At 42.4% G+C, this 15810-nt stretch overlaps 1 protein-coding gene across 1 annotated transcript in view; it reads left to right on the top strand.

Annotated features, from left to right (window-relative positions):
• LOC141101443 (ATP-binding cassette sub-family C member 5-like) overlaps positions 1 to 15810 on the top strand; it is a 206767-nt gene that overhangs the window by 76158 nt on the left and 114799 nt on the right. The window contains exons 10-11 of the mRNA XM_073590542.1: positions 2336 to 2407; positions 5866 to 5990. Of these exons, the coding sequence (XP_073446643.1) occupies positions 2336 to 2407; positions 5866 to 5990 (197 nt within the window). The remainder of the gene's footprint in view (positions 1 to 2335; positions 2408 to 5865; positions 5991 to 15810) is intronic.

The following is a 15810-nucleotide window of genomic DNA, read 5'->3' as shown; positions in this document are numbered from 1 at the left end:
GAAATAAAGTTAAAAATTTTCGCCATGGCATTTGGCTAATTGAGGGCGCCGGGGAAGGTTAATAATGCTATTAACTTGCAGATTTACCTCATATCTGCAGATTAATAGTGTATTTTCTGGTGACGGGTTCCCTTTAATTTCTCCATCTTCTCCATTGTGTCTATCCGTGTACACCGGACTGCTCTGGGATGAGATCCATATGCCGTCCGATGTTTCACAAGCACCCATAGACTTGTATGGGTGTGCATGATCTGATCATTGGAGGAACTGACAGTGTGGAGACACCGCATTGTATCTTAATTAACCAGACAACAATTTTTAGCAAACCAAGAAGAATAGACTGTTATCTGTATATTGACTTTTGAAATTGCGTTGGTCAAGAAAACAGACTTTTGCTTGTGTAAGCCTGTAATATTGACATTTTATATAACATATTGTGCTCTTATCCATGATGACTAGTGATGTTTACTGATATGCTAATTATGCTTAGTGTAGGCCAGATAGTTTGGTGACTTTGAAAACAGAGGAGGAAAAACTATGCAAATAGTTTAAATAATCAAGTAATGATACATGACCTCATCTCCATTCCTACCCTTTATGTCAGTAATGAATGAAGACTAGATTGATACTAGGCTGGTTTTACACATGCCATGTTTTTTGCAGCCCGTTTTTGCGGTCCTTTTTTGCGGGCCATATGGCTGTGATTTTTGCGTTATCCCACAAAAATGGGCCGCAAAAAACCTTCACGGATCCTTAACGCAAATACGGGGTACCGCAAAAATAAGCTACCGTTGTGTTTGCGGTACCATTGAAATGCATTGAGGCCGTGTCCGTAAGCCGTGAAAAATATCAAGCAAGCTCGATATTTTTTCACGGCCGCAAATACGGCCCTCCCGGCCATACGGAGCACGGCCCTCCTATTAATTTTTGCGGACCGATTTTGTGGCCCCATAGGAATCTATTGGAGCAGCAATATCGGTCCGCAAATACATGGTAAGTGTAAAAGCAGCCTGAGAGAGAGAGGCAGCCAGAGATTCCACCAAGATATCCAAACGTCCAGGACACCCTACAGGACTGCTGCCAATACATCATGGCTCCATCACGAGGGACACGGATCTATCATTCTACAGGAAACAACCTAGGAGACCTTGGTCCCCCGCTGGAAGAATACAGATCTGCTCCATTGACCATCACTGAGCCATGGATACGTTTGGAAAAAGCCAGGATTGGGACCCACCAGTTACCTGGCTCCATGGAGTTGTTTGGAGAAGCCAGGGTCAACTGGCCTTGTACCTGAATGTACTGCTGTCTTCCTAAGCTTGTCGTTACCTCCTCTCTGTGTGTGTGTCACAGGTGGGGTAATCGACTCTGGAAGATGAAGCCATGTTGTGACTCTCCGGTCAACTGGCCCTTGTATCTCAATGGACTGTCATCTTCCTAAACTTATTACCTCCTCTCTGTGTGCGTGCCACAGGTGGGCTAGTCGACCTGGAAGCTCTGAAGTAATAGCTGCCATTATTCCGGCGAGTCAGCGGAAGGGTGAGACTCTGTAATGTGCACCATCTTGGGGTAATTTGCTGGGACTGCTTTATGTGATATCTACCTGTTTTGTGGTTCAAAAAAGTATTGCCACACTGTTTTACCCTCACCCTGTGTTGTCTGAGTAGCATTATGCCCACGTTAAAAGGAGAGCGGGTGTTTGCAGGGACGATCCCTGGTCCATGTGGTTCTGGCTAGCGGATCGGGGCGCCTAACGATCCCCCGTGTCTCCGCAGGCAGCATGCTGTAAATGTTTTCTCACCCCAAATCGGCGGATAGCACTTGGCCATGTTATACGTCAGTGTGAACGTACGCTAAGCACAACACTCAGCGGAAAAGACAGGTGCTGACCCTGTCACTGCCATCATCTGTACTCCTAATAAGTGCAATCAGCGCAGCTAAAGAATGGCAAATGAACTGGGGAAAAGCAGGGTTTTGAAGGCCACGAAGATCAATTTTTTTAACAGGAATGAAGACAAATCCTTAAGGATTTAACTCTTTAAGATATCTGTGCATCCCTGACAATAACAGAGTTGAGCTGACCTGGTTTTGAATTTGTAAAATGATGTTAATCACAATAACCTGTACAAGTAAAGAACAGAAAAATCACAGATGGACTGGCCATGTAAAGCTCTTGCTGGACTTGTCTTTGAAAGCGCTATATGTGCATATAAATAGTTCAGGGTGTGAAATTCTGCTGACAAATTCCCTTTATTAAACGTAAATCTACATATTTAATAATTGATTTATACTATTCTTAGACTTAAACTATTCTATAATGATCATATTTCTGCAGGGCAAACTTGTAGGAATCTGTGGAAGTGTTGGATGCGGTAAAAGTTCTCTGATATTATCTATTCTTGGTCAGGTATGTTTGATTTATCCACTCCCTATAGGAATAATCAGCTTTTTCTTATATATTACTTCTATGCTTTATCAGTCATGTCAAAATGATTAGCTAAACACTAAAGCAAAATGTAAATGGCGCAGATTGAACATTATGTCCTATCTGTAATAGAACGTGACAAGCTGAGCAGAATAATATATGGTTTTACGGGAAAAAATTCAGTATAAATTTTATTAATTTAAAAACATCTAATTCCTGTCCTGTTTAATGAATGCACTCCCGTACATTAATGCCAATCATTTAAAGGGGTTCTGCACTACTATTTTAATTATTTTTTATGGGCACATATTGTTCTAAGAAAAGAAAATATTATATCAGTACTCTGCTTCTCCAATGTGATGCCACTAGTGATGAGCGAGTATGGTCGGTACTCGAGATTTCCCAGCATGCTTGGGTGGTCTCTGAGTATTTTGGGTGTGCTCGGAGATTTAGTTTGTGTCGCCGTAGCTGCATTATTTGCGCCTGCTAGACAGCCTGAATACATGTGGGAATTCCCTAACAATCGCCACATGTATTCAGGCTGTCTAGTAGCCGCAAATCATTCAGCTACGGCAACACAAACTAAATCTCCGAGCACATCCAATTACTCGGAGATCACTCGCGCATGCTCGGAAATCTCGAGTACCGAGCATAATCGCTCATCACTAGATGCCACTCCTCTGTAACCTGTGCCACAGAATGGAAAAAATAAACAATATTTCTCTTGGCAGGAGTCTTCATGTGACCACTGCAGCCAGTCAGGAGCTGCTAATCAACTGCAGCCTTTACAATAGATCCTAATACTTGTTTCCCTGTTATGTCTAAACAGCGGTCAGATCATCTGACAAAATAGCAAAGCACTTGTCTCTTTGCTGAAATTATTTTTAAGTTTGCTTAACCCCTTAACCCCCAGAAGCTTTTTTCGGTTTTGCGTTTTCGTTTTTCACTCCCCTCCTTCCCAGAGCCATAACTTTTTTATTTTTCTGTCTATATATCCATGTGAGGGCTTGTTTTCTGCAGGACGAGTTGTACTTTTGAACAACAACATTGGTTATACCATGTTGTGTACTATACAATGGGAAAAAAATTCCAAGTGCGGTTAAATATCATAAAAAGTACAATCCCACACTTGCTTTTTGGTTGGCTTTTTTGCTAGGTTCACTAAATGCTAAAACATATCTGCTAATATGATTCTCCAGGTCATTTGTTCAGAGACACCAAACATGTCTAGGTTCTTTTTTATCTAAGCGGTGAAAAGAAATTCCATTCGATTGTAAGGTGACATTAACCATTTGTTAGATTAACCCATTCACCACCGCTACAGGGCAATGGGAAGCCCACACATTTTTTAACAACGAATTAACCCCTTAAAATAACAACTACAACTCCCAAATTTTGCACACAAACCCTCATCTAATTATTAGTCAGGGACATATTAAAAAACATGAAATGAAATGCTTTACTGAACGTAAACCATGTGTCATTTCATGTCGGGTTGGAGAATGATTTGATAGAAGCTGGCAATTTAATTAGCGGCTATTCTGCTATGAAGAACTCTGTGAAATATAAATATATATATATGTTTGTCTCAATGACTTGTGTGTGTATATATATATATATATATATATATATATTTATGCATTCTATGTGTCTATATCTATTATTTCGTTTCTGTTAGAAACCCTGTCATAGGGCTCCATTATATGTCCATTTTGCAAGCCTGCGAGAAAATCTCGCCATACGGATTACATACGGATGCTTACATGCGCAAAATACGTGACCACACCTTGCTTACGGATGACATACGGATCACTATTTAGGGGTCATTCATCCGTATTACGCCTGTAAACTACGGACCGTATTTTGCGTCAGTTAGTGTGACCCCGGCCTTACCGAGAAAAAAATATAATTGAAAGACTGATGTCTGTTCTTTGTTTTGGAGACATTCCTGGTTTTGGCATACAAATACTGATGAAATACTGATCAAAAATACTGATGTGTGAAAGAGGCCTTAGTACGAGTAGAAATATTATATTCCCTCATTTAGTGGCAGGTATTACACATTAGGTGAGGTTGGATACTTTTATCACTAAAAGCAGTGTTCTACTAGTAACTAAAAAATACCATTTATTTCAACACATACATAACATATAGCAAAATAACAAACATTAAGGCAAATTTAGAATATTAACTTAAATTCTATGTATGTAATGTGTTAGTGACAAAATAGTAAACAACTGTTAAAACTTTGTGACCTTTAGTTTGGTTATCTGTCAAAAAGAGATGCAACAACTGAAACACACAAGCACAGCAAATAAATTAGTGCAAAGTCACTGTGCCCATGAGCCATAATCTGCCCCATAGAGCAGGGGACATTTAAACATTCCACAGATAACAGAAAATGGACTGATGACTTCTAGATAGCAAGTAAAGGTGCATTCACACTGTGCTTGGCATGTCCAATTCCTCCGATGTGTGGCTTTTTCACATTATGCTTATAGATTCCCATATTAACATTAAATGCAGTACAGTTTTTTTTTTCATTTTACTCGATGTCGCTATATATAATAGTGTTATCAAATATGCTATATGTTAATGAAAAAAGGTGGGCCAAATCAGGTCACCTGACTGCTATTGCCCGTGACTGGCTACAGTGGTCAAGTGACATGAAGGATTAAGGCTAGGTTCACATTTGCGGAAGGCCGAGCTGCAGAGGGCTGCGGACTTCCTCCATGAAGCACCGCCCACTGCTGCACCTATCTTTAACATTGGGTATGCAGGCTGTGCGGATGTATGCGGATGCCTCTGCATGTGTCATTTTGACGATGCGACGACCCACGTCGAATGCAACTTGTTGCAATTTTGATGCGGTCGCCGCATCGTCAAAATGACGCATGCGGAGGCATCCGCCTACATCCGCACAGCCTGCGTACCCAATGTTAAAGCTAGGTACACAGGCCGCATGCGGACATAGGCAGACCTTACCGGACGAGAGGCAGCAGTGGGTGGAGCTTCACGGAGGAAGTCCATAGCCCTCTGCAGCTTGGCCATCCGCAAATCTGAACCTAGCCTAACAGAGGAAGGACAAAGAGTTATAAGGAAAGATGCACTAGAACTCTTATTTAATGGGCTACTACGGCTGTGTTGACCACAGTTGGACTCTTCTACATTGCTGCCCGCTCTGTCATTCACCCAATTCATCAGCACTGGGTTCCCCTGCAGTAAGTACCACATGCTCTGACAGCACCTACGCACGCTAAGTAGAAGCACTGCATGAGGGTCCATGCTATGGATATAGTTCCACCACCAAGAATACATATATTAAATAAAACAGACATTTTAGGAGAGCTGGTTGATCATTTTTAAAAGTTAATGACTAATGAAAAGGTAATGACTTGTTGCACTGCAGACCTACAGTAATATTCTTTTGGTATATCTAGATGACCTTACTGGAGGGCACAATGTCAGTTAGTGGCAGTATTGCCTATGCGGCCCAGCAAGCCTGGATTTTCAATGCATCCCTGAAAGAGAATGTCTTGTTTGGGGAAGAATATGATGAAGAAAAGTAAGTTACACTCAAACTTTTAATAGTTATTCATTTAAGTTCATTTCCTGATTTTTTTGGCAAAGCGAACATTGACATAACATTAGTTATGATATGTTAATAAAGAATCTTAGCGCCATATATAGGTCAGCTGCACCTTCGGTACAAAGCATATGGTTAGCAAGAAGGCTATGGGCAGCCCTGTTATCACCTCGAGCAATTTAACCCCCCTGAGCTATGAATAGCAATCGCAGCATTTAGACGACGATAGGAACTCTTGTGACAAGATCATGGAGGCTGATTGTAGTCATGCCAACCTCCAGGTCTACCATTTACAGTGGCTTGTTATACCGTGCCCTCTACACTGAGCGCTTACACCAGAGTTTCCGTGTAAATGTCTGAAATATGTGATTTAGATGATACCGCTGGCGGAAAATATGGTATAATGAGGTTGATGGAGACACTGTGGACATCGTCTGGCCTAAGATCTAGCGGTGTCAGTCTTTTTAAGCGGTGCCTGTCTTTTTTAAGCGTGGTCGGCCACAGTTTTGTGCACTTCTGACAAGAAGGACATTGCTGAACAGAGGCCAGACGAAGGCCAGAGTAACTCTGCTGCCTCATTATAGTGAATAGATCCCTCAAGGGTTTCATCTGAATCACACCATCTGGAGATCTACATGGAAACCCCAATGTAATTGTTTGGCGTTTTTGGATCACACAGGATAAACTTAATCCAAAATGTCGTGTAAAGTGGTCCCAATAAAAACTTCAACTCATTCCACAAAAAAGCAAGTCCTCACTCAGGTCTGTTATCTGTCAATGAAAATATAGGGAGCTTCCAAATCACTTGTAGTGCAAAGGCTCTGGAAAAGTGACGTTGCTCTTAGCCTCCCCCACCCCACAAAAAGAAATCCAGCAAATTCAGAGCTCCCAAAACCAAATGCCCACCTTCCTTCTGAGCACCACAGTGTGCCTAAACCACATTTAACATCCACGTTTGACATTTCTGTAGCAATGAGAGCCCACATAATTTACTAGTGCATGTCTCCAGAAGCGTGACCTGGGCATGATGTACATACAGAAAAATGTACGCGCACTACAATGTATGGACACTACAATGGCAGATTTGCAATTTTTACTCAGCAACATCCTGTGCTGCTTGTTTCTGGAAAACACCTATGGAATAAAAATCATCACTACATCTATTTATAAATTCCAAGAGGGTGTAAATGTAAGAAGGTTGACCGGACCGCGGGTACCTGCATGCCGGGTCCGGAACTAAAAAGGCTGCATCCTCTGTTTCCAGGGGGAAGCCTGAGGGAGGCCGACCTTCCCCTGCTGCCGGAGGGAGGCCTGAGAGAGACGGAGCTTCCTGCTGACAGGAGGGGGCGGGGAGAGCCAAGTACGTGCAGCACGCAGAGTGGTAAGCAGTAGGAATGAGTGAGTATACTCGTTAGGATTCGGTACTCGGCGAGTAATGCCGTACTCGCAGTTCTTGAATCCTAGCGAGTATTTCACTACTCGTCTCGCAATATTCGGCACAGCCCAGCACAGTCCCCGCACAACCCAGCACAGTCCCCGCACAGCCTGTCAGTCCTGCACAGCCCGGCATAGTCCTGCATAGCCTGTCACAGTCCCACACAGCCAGCACAGTCCCGCATAGCCCGGCATAGTCCCGCACAGCCTGTCACAGTCCCCGCACAGTCCCGCACAGCCATCACAGTCCCACACAGCCCAGCATAGTCCCGCACAGCGTGTCACAGTCTCCGCACAGCCTAGCACAGTCCTGCACAGCCCGGCATAGTCCCGCACAGTCTGTCACAGTCCCGCACAGCCAGCACAGTCCCGCACAGCCCGGCATAGTCCTGCACAGCCTGTCACCAGTCCCGCAGAGCCTGGCATAGTCCTGCACAGCCTGTCACAGTCCCGCACAGCCAGCACAGTCCCGCACAGTCCCGCATAGCCCAGCACAGTCCCGCACAGCCCAGCACAGTCCCCGCACAGTCCTCACACAGCCCAGCAGTCCCCACACAGCCCAGCACAGTCACCGCATAGTACTCACACAGCCCAGCATAGTCCCCACACAGCCCAGCACAGTCCCGCACAGCCTGGCACAGTCCCTGCACAGTACCTGCAAGAGCCCAGCACAGGCCAGCACAGTCCTGCACAGCCTGGCACAGTCTTCGCACAGTTCCCGCCCAGCCCAGCACACACACACAGCCTATTACTCGCATTTCCCATAGACTTACATTGGACTCACTACTCGTTACGAGTACCTGAGTATTAGGAGGTACTCGCAATGAGTACAGCGAGTCCGAGTATTTCACTACTCGCTCATCTCGCTAGCTCTGCTTCCCCCACCTGAGAGTGCTGGGCCTGTGACAGGCCACGCTGCTGCTGTCTAGGATAGGAGCTGTAGTGCTGGGGGGAATAGCTGTGCCAGCAGAGCCGTGCCTGCAGTGAAGAGCCGAGCCAGCAGAGCAGAGCCATGCCAGCAGAGCCGTGCCAGCAGAGCGGAGCTGTGCGGAGCTAAACCAGGTGCCGTACACTATGAGAAGTGAGTACCGCACACACGCTGCTCAAGAGTGACCGCATATTTGACAGACCCCTTGCATATAGGTCCACTGGAGGTGGACAAGAGACTGACAGCATACCGTCACCCGTCACGCCAGTAGGTGACTCAGCTTAGAAGAGCGAAACTGTAACGCGTCCAGAGCAGTGAGGAGCAGGTGACTAGGCCAAAGCCCCATAGCTGAGGACTTGTATACACTGTGGAGCATAGTCCCGTTCCGGCGGTCACTCACACTGAACACAGTACCATGCTAGACACGTTTAAACAGGGGAAATCTTCCTGCCTCCCAGACATTGCTGAGACGTCCTGCACTGCTGTTGTCGGTGCCACCGTGGAATCCCCGCCCTCACCAATATGTCACGTGCCGCTGTTGTCGGTGCCATTGTTGGAATCCCAAGGATCTGCACCCAAGAAGACTACAGACAGATAAGCTTCACCTCAATATTACTGAACTTTTGTTCATCCCTGACCTACCCTGCCACTTTCACAGTTCAGCCCCATTCCTTACCATCACCCTATAATCCCCTCACTCCCTGCGTGGAGTACATCCCCTGTTTAATAAATACTTTAGTTCTTGATCTGTCTCCTGTCCACGGCGACATCCTGCGTTCCTGCTATTTCTATATAATGTCCAAAATGTGGTCACTTGAGGGGGAAATCTGCTCTTTTGTCACTTAAGGGCTCTGTATAGGAAGTCTGCAAATTATTCTATGATGATTTGTTAGCCAAGAGTCAAATAGCACTCCGTCCCTCCTGAGTATCGCCGTGTGGCTAAGAAGTACTGTACAGCCACCAATGGGGTATTTCCACGTTCAGCAAAAATTGTGTGACAAATTTTGATGCCATTTTTACCTATTTCCTCATATGAAAATGTAAAATCTGGGGCTAAAACAAAATTTTGGAGGTAAAAATGTAATTATTTTTTCTTCACTGTCCAATGGTATAAAATTCTGTGAGGACATGTGTTGTCAATAGTCAATATGCTCACTGCACCCCTATATGATTCATTGGGGGTGTAGTTTGTAAAATGGGGTCAGTTGGGGGGATTCTGATGTTCTGGTTCCTCTGGGGCTCTGCCAATGTGACATGGCACCCTCAAACCATTTCAGCAAAATCTGAACTCTAATATGGCACTTCTTCCCTTCTGAGCTTTGTACTGTTCCGTCAAAAAAGTTTTCAACAACATATGGGGTGTTGGCATACTCAGGAGAAATTGTATACTAAATTGTACCATTCAGCTTCTCCTTTTATCTCTTCTGAAAATTAAAAACTTGGGGCCAAAGCAACATTTTAGTGGGGAAAAATGGTAATTTCCATTTACTCAGCCAAATGTTATACAATTCTGTGAATCGCCTGGGGGTTGAAAATGATCACTAGCAACAAAATTTAAAAAAATGGAAAAATTGAAAATCTAAAAATACAAAGCGAATAAAAGTACACGGGTCTACGCATTTCGAGCTCTTAGTACTCTTAGTTTTTTTTTGTTAACTATGTTGCTAATAAAATAAAGTTTTAGGCTGTGTGCCCACGATGCGATTTTTAAGCGTTTTTGCAGCGATTTTTGGCACGAAAACACTGCAAAAACGTTTAAAAAACTCGTACAGAACACACCCCATGCATTCCTATGGCATTCCGCACATGTTGTGCTAATGCTGCGCTTTTTTCCGCGGCGGAATCGCATCGCGGAAAAAACGCAGCATGCTCATTCTTTTTTGCGGAATCGCAAAGAATTGCCGCAATTCCGCACCCATAGGAATGCATGAGAACCGCTTACTTCCCGCATGTGGCTATGCCCACCATGCGTGAAGTTAAGCGTCTCATGTGCGGTTGGTACCCACGGTGTGGAGGAGAGGAGACTGTCCTCCAGGCCTTGGGTACCATACCCCTGTAAAAAAAAGAATACAAAATAAAAAATTGGGGTATATTTACCTTCCGGCGTCACGCGCAGCCTTCCCGGACCTCAGCGTTCCCAGTAATGCCTTGCGGCAAGGTCATGTGATGTAGTCTCGCGTTACTCTAGCGGTCTCGTGAGATCGCTAAAGCAATGCGAGACCAATGTCATCACAGGTCTCGCAAGGCATCGCTGGGAACGGGAGCGTTGCTGAGACTGAGCGGGACGTCAGAAGGTAAATATACTCCGATTTTTTATTTTTTTTATCATTTTTAACATTCTATCTTTTACTATTGATGCCGCATAGGCAGCCTCAATAGTAAAAAGCTGGTCACACTTATCAAACACTATGTTTGACGAGTGTGACCAACCTGTCAATCACTTTCCAAGCGATGCTTCAAATTGCTTGGAAAGTGCTTCAATATCGCACACGAAAATCGCGAAAATAATCGCGGTAAAATCGCATGGAAAAAAACGTGCGATTTCTGGGAAGGAGTCCGGTTTTGAGTGTCCGGATTAAAACGCAACGTGGGCACATAGCCTTAATGTACTTACCTCATTTCCTGTGGATGCTGGATTTTTCCATTTTGCTGCTATAACTACACCCAGAAGTTTGTCTGGAGCCTCCGTGCACCGCACTTTGATTCAAGGCATTTTGCAACAATTGGTGAGCTGATCTACAACTTTTCTTTTTTTTTTGTTGCTCTTCAAATTTGACATGACATCTGCAATCTTTTCCAGGCAAAATTGCGTTCCAGAATTCAGTTGATGATCCTTCCCTCCCAAGCCCTGCTGCGTGCCCAAACAGTAGTTTTCCACCAAGTATTGGGTATAGCTGCACTCAAGAGAAATTGCAAAGTCAATTTTCTCCGGTGTTACCCTTGTGAAAATGAAAACTTTGAGGCAAAAGCAACATTTTTGTGGGAAAATGTATTTTTATTTTTTTTCTTCTTAGCGTTATAAAATTCTGTGACGCACCTGTGGATTCAAGGTGTTCACCACACCTCTAAATAAATTCCTTGTTAGGTGTCCTTTCCAACATAAGGTAATTTGCTGTGGGTTATATCAGGGTCTTTACAAATATGACATGGTGTCCACTATCTATTCCAGCCAATTTTGCACTCCAAAAATCAAATTGTGATCCTTTCTTTCCAAGCCCTGCCATGTGCCAAAACAGTAATTTTTCACCAAATATAGGTTTTTGGAGTACTCAGGAGAAATTGCTCAATAAATTGTGAGGTCTATTTTCTCCAGTTACCTTGTGAAAATGCAAAATTTTGGGGGGAAAAAGTAAAATTTTCATTTTTCCTTCCACATTGCTTTCCTTTCTGCTAAACACCTGAAGGGTTATTAAACTTCTTGAATGTGGTTTTGAGCACTCTGGGGGGTGCTGTTTTTAAAATGATGTCACTTTGGGGTATTTTCTGTCATATAGGCCCCTAGTAGTCACTTTATATGTGGTCCCTAAAAAAAGTGGGATTTGTAAATTTTGTTGGAAAAATTAAAATTTTTTAATAAACTTTTAACCCTTCTTACTCCTTAAGAATAAAAAAAAATGCTAATGTAGAGTAGAAAATGTTATTTATTAACTATTTTGTGTGATCTAACTTTCTGGTTTAAGGACAGAAAAAATAACAGTTTGAAAAATGCAAAATTTTTAAAATGTTTGCTAAAATGTTGGTATTTTCACAAATAAATGCAAAAATATCATCCTAAATTTACCACTAACATAAAGTACAATGTGTCATGAATGAATATTCTCAGAATCACTGGGATAGGTTGAAGCGTTCGAGAGTTATTACCACTTAAGTGATAGTGGTCAGAGTGGTAAAATTCAATCTGGTAAGGAAGGTGAAAACAGACTCTGGGTTAAGGGGTTAAACAACATTCCCACAATGAGTATGTGGTAACTATTTGATGTTGCATCTATTAGTTAAATTAGGTTACTTGTGTTTTTTCATAGCTTTTTTGATGCTGCGGCTTTTTATCTCTGTTTGAGATGTCATGTTTTACATAAAGCTGCTTTGATTTTGTTACTTCCTGCTATTTGGATTTGACAAAACTTTATTGATATAGTCAGATGCAGATTACATGCATATTTTACCTGCCAGTTTTACTCATTTAAAGTTAAATTCCCTTGATGAGTTTTTGATGAATTTTTGATGCTGTATATAATTGCTGTTTAAAAGCACAACACCTTACAGTTTCAGTAATGTGGATAATATTGATATAAATCTCACGCTCTCTCAGCTTTTTTTTTACACATTGTAAGTTTGCGTTTTTGGAAATTTGCAACATGTCAATTTCTCTTGTGGGTATGCTGAGTCTTCTGCAGACAGAAATAACGTTTTTTTTATCGCTTTCTAATCTGATTTTTGAGAAGCTGAAAGAACAAAAACCAGCAAGTCAGGAATTAAAAATTCTGTGAGGCACATCTGGTGTCAATATGATCACTGCACCCTTAAATTAATTCATTGAGAGGTGTAGTTTGTAAAATGGAGTCACTTATGGGGGGTTCTGCTGTTCTGGCACCTCAAGGGCTCTCCCAGTGGGTCACGGCACCCGCAAACCATAACAGTAAAATCTGCACTATAATAAGGCTCTCCTTTTCTTCTGAGCTTTGTACTGTGCCTGAAATTATTTCCCGATTACATGTAGGGTATTGGCACAATCAGGAGAAATTTCTACAAGAAATCGAGGTCCTTTTTTTCCTATTAGACCTTAGAAACATTAAAAATATGGGGCTAAAACATTTTAATGGTAAAAATGTAATTATTCTTTCTTCACTGCCAAATGGTGTAAAATTCTCTGAGGCACGTGTGGTGTCAATATGATCAATGCAGCTCTAGATGAATTAATTGCGGAGTGTAGTTTGAAAAATAGCGGGGGTTTCTGCTGTTCTGGAACCTCAAGGTCTCTGCCAACGTGATATGGCACCCTCAAACCATTCCAGCAAAATCTAAACTCCAATATGGTGCTCCTTCCTTTCTGAGCTTTGCACTGTGCCTCAAAAGTAATTTTCAACCACATATGGGGTATTGGTGTACTCAGGTGATATTGCAAAACAACATTTTTGTGGGAAAAATTTTCATTTTCACAGAACAACATTGTAAAATTCTGTGAAGCACCTGTGGGCTCAAGGTGCTCACTATGTCTAGATAAATTGCTTGAGAGGTCTAGTTTCCTAAATGGGGTCACATGTGGAGGTTTCCACTGTTTAGGCACATAAGGGGCTCTCTAAACGCAACATGACACCCGCAGACAATTCCATCAAGTCTGCATTACAAAATGTTACTGCTTCCTTTCTGAGCTATACCATGTGCCCAAATAGTACTTTTCCCCACATATGGTTTATCTGTGTGCTCAGGAGAAATTGCACAACATATTTTTGGGACCATTTCACCTGTTACCCTTGTGAAAATAAAAAAATTGGGGCTAAAAGCAAATTTTTTTTTAGAAAAATGTGATTTTTTTTATTTTCACAGCTCTACGTTATAAACTTCTGTGAAGCACCTGGGAGTTCAAGGTGCTCACTACACATCTATCCTTGAGGGGTCTGTTTCCCAAATGGGATCACATGTTGGGGTTTACACTGTTTGGGCACTTTGAAGGCTCTCCAAATGCGACATAGTGTCCGCTAATGATTCTAGCCAATTTTGCACTCCAAAAGTCCAATGGGGCTCCTTCCCATCCGAGCCTTGCTGTGCACCCAAACAGTAGTTTTTCCCCATATATGGGGTATCAATGTAATCAGGAGAAATTGCACATATTTGGTGTCCATTTTCTTCTGTGACCAATTTGAAAATAAAAAAAATTGGGGCTATAAGAACATTTTTTGTGTGAAAAATGTAATTTTTTTTATTTTCACGGCTCTAAGTTATAAACTTCTGTGAAGCACCTAGGAGTTCAAGGTGCTCACTACACATCTAGATGCATTCTTTCAGGGGTCTAGTTTCCAAAATTGGGTCACTTCTGGGGGTTTCCACTGTTTAGGCTCATCAGGAGCTCTCCAGACATGATATAACATCAACTAATAATTCCAGCCAATTTTGCACTCCAAAGGTCCAGTGGCGTTCCTCCCTTTCAAGCCCTGCCATGCTCCCAAACAGTAGTTTTCTCACAGTTATGAGGTTTATTTTCTCCTGTTACCCTTGTGAAAATAAAAAAGTCTGGGGCTGAAGTAAAATTTTTGTGAAAAAAAGTTTATTTCTTCCTTCCATTAATTCCTGTGAAGCACATGAAGGGTTAAATAAGCCTCCTGAATGTGGTTTTGTGTATATTGAGGGATGCAATTTTTAGAATGGTGTCACTTTTGGGTATTTTCTGTCATATAGTCACCTCAAGTCACTTCAAATGTGATGTGGTCCTTAAAAAAATTGTTTTTATAAATTTGGTTGTAAAAATGAGAAATCACTGGTCAGCTTTTATCCCTTCTAACTACCTTACAAAATGAAAAATATGTTACAAAAATTGTGCTGATGCAAAGTAGACAGGTGGGAAATGTTACTTCGTAACTATTTTGTGTGACATAATTCGTTGGCTTAAAGGCATAAAATTTATAAATATAAAATTGCGATATTCTCCAAATTGTTGCCAACTTTCCGATTTGTTCACAAATAAGCGCAAGTCATGTAAAACATGTTACCATTATCATGAAGTACAATTTGCCACGAATAAACAGTCTCAGAATCAGTGGGATGTGTTGAAAAGTTCCAGAGTTATTACGACATAAAGTAACACTGCTCAGAATTGTAGAATTTGGCTTGGTCATGAAGGTGAAAGCAGGCTTGGGGTGTAACGGGGTTAAAAAAAAGTCTCAATTCCTGTCCCAAAAATAACTAGCAAACGTGTTTCAGACTTCCAACTTTAGTCATTGCACAATCAAAAATGCTCCAAATTTTTGCCTTTAAACTGTGTTTGAGACTTTTTAGCACTTAACGTTGCAAGTCGTTTAAAAAGTCCCAAAAATGCACCAAATTTAAACTCCTTCAGGAAACATTATTCCAGGGGGTAGCTGGAGTGAGATGCAACAACAACTGCAACATTTGGTAGAAGTCACATTTCATGATTCTATCCAAAACATCTGGAACGGCACAGTTAGGCTACTTTCACACATCAGGTTTTCGGCGTCAGGCGCGATCCGGCGTCGTGCCGGAACGCCGGATCCGGCAAATGTTTCGTAAAACCGGATGTGACGGATCCGGTTTTCTGCCGGATCCGTCTTTTTCTTGACAGACAAAACCGGATCCGTCTCATCCGGTTCATCCGTTTTTCTATCCGTTTTTCGACGGATTACGCCGGATCCGGTTTTTAAAATTGACCCTTGTGGCCTTCCGAACGGGATTGGCTACTGGAAAACTATACATAGCATGTTCCTA

This window comes from Dendrobates tinctorius, unplaced genomic scaffold (genome assembly GCF_039654945.1).
Source record: "Dendrobates tinctorius isolate UK_male_01 unplaced genomic scaffold, ASM3965494v1 ptg000117l, whole genome shotgun sequence".
In the NCBI taxonomy this organism is placed as follows: Eukaryota; Metazoa; Chordata; class Amphibia; order Anura; family Dendrobatidae; genus Dendrobates; species Dendrobates tinctorius.
This window is presented reverse-complemented; position numbering and strand designations above follow the sequence as displayed.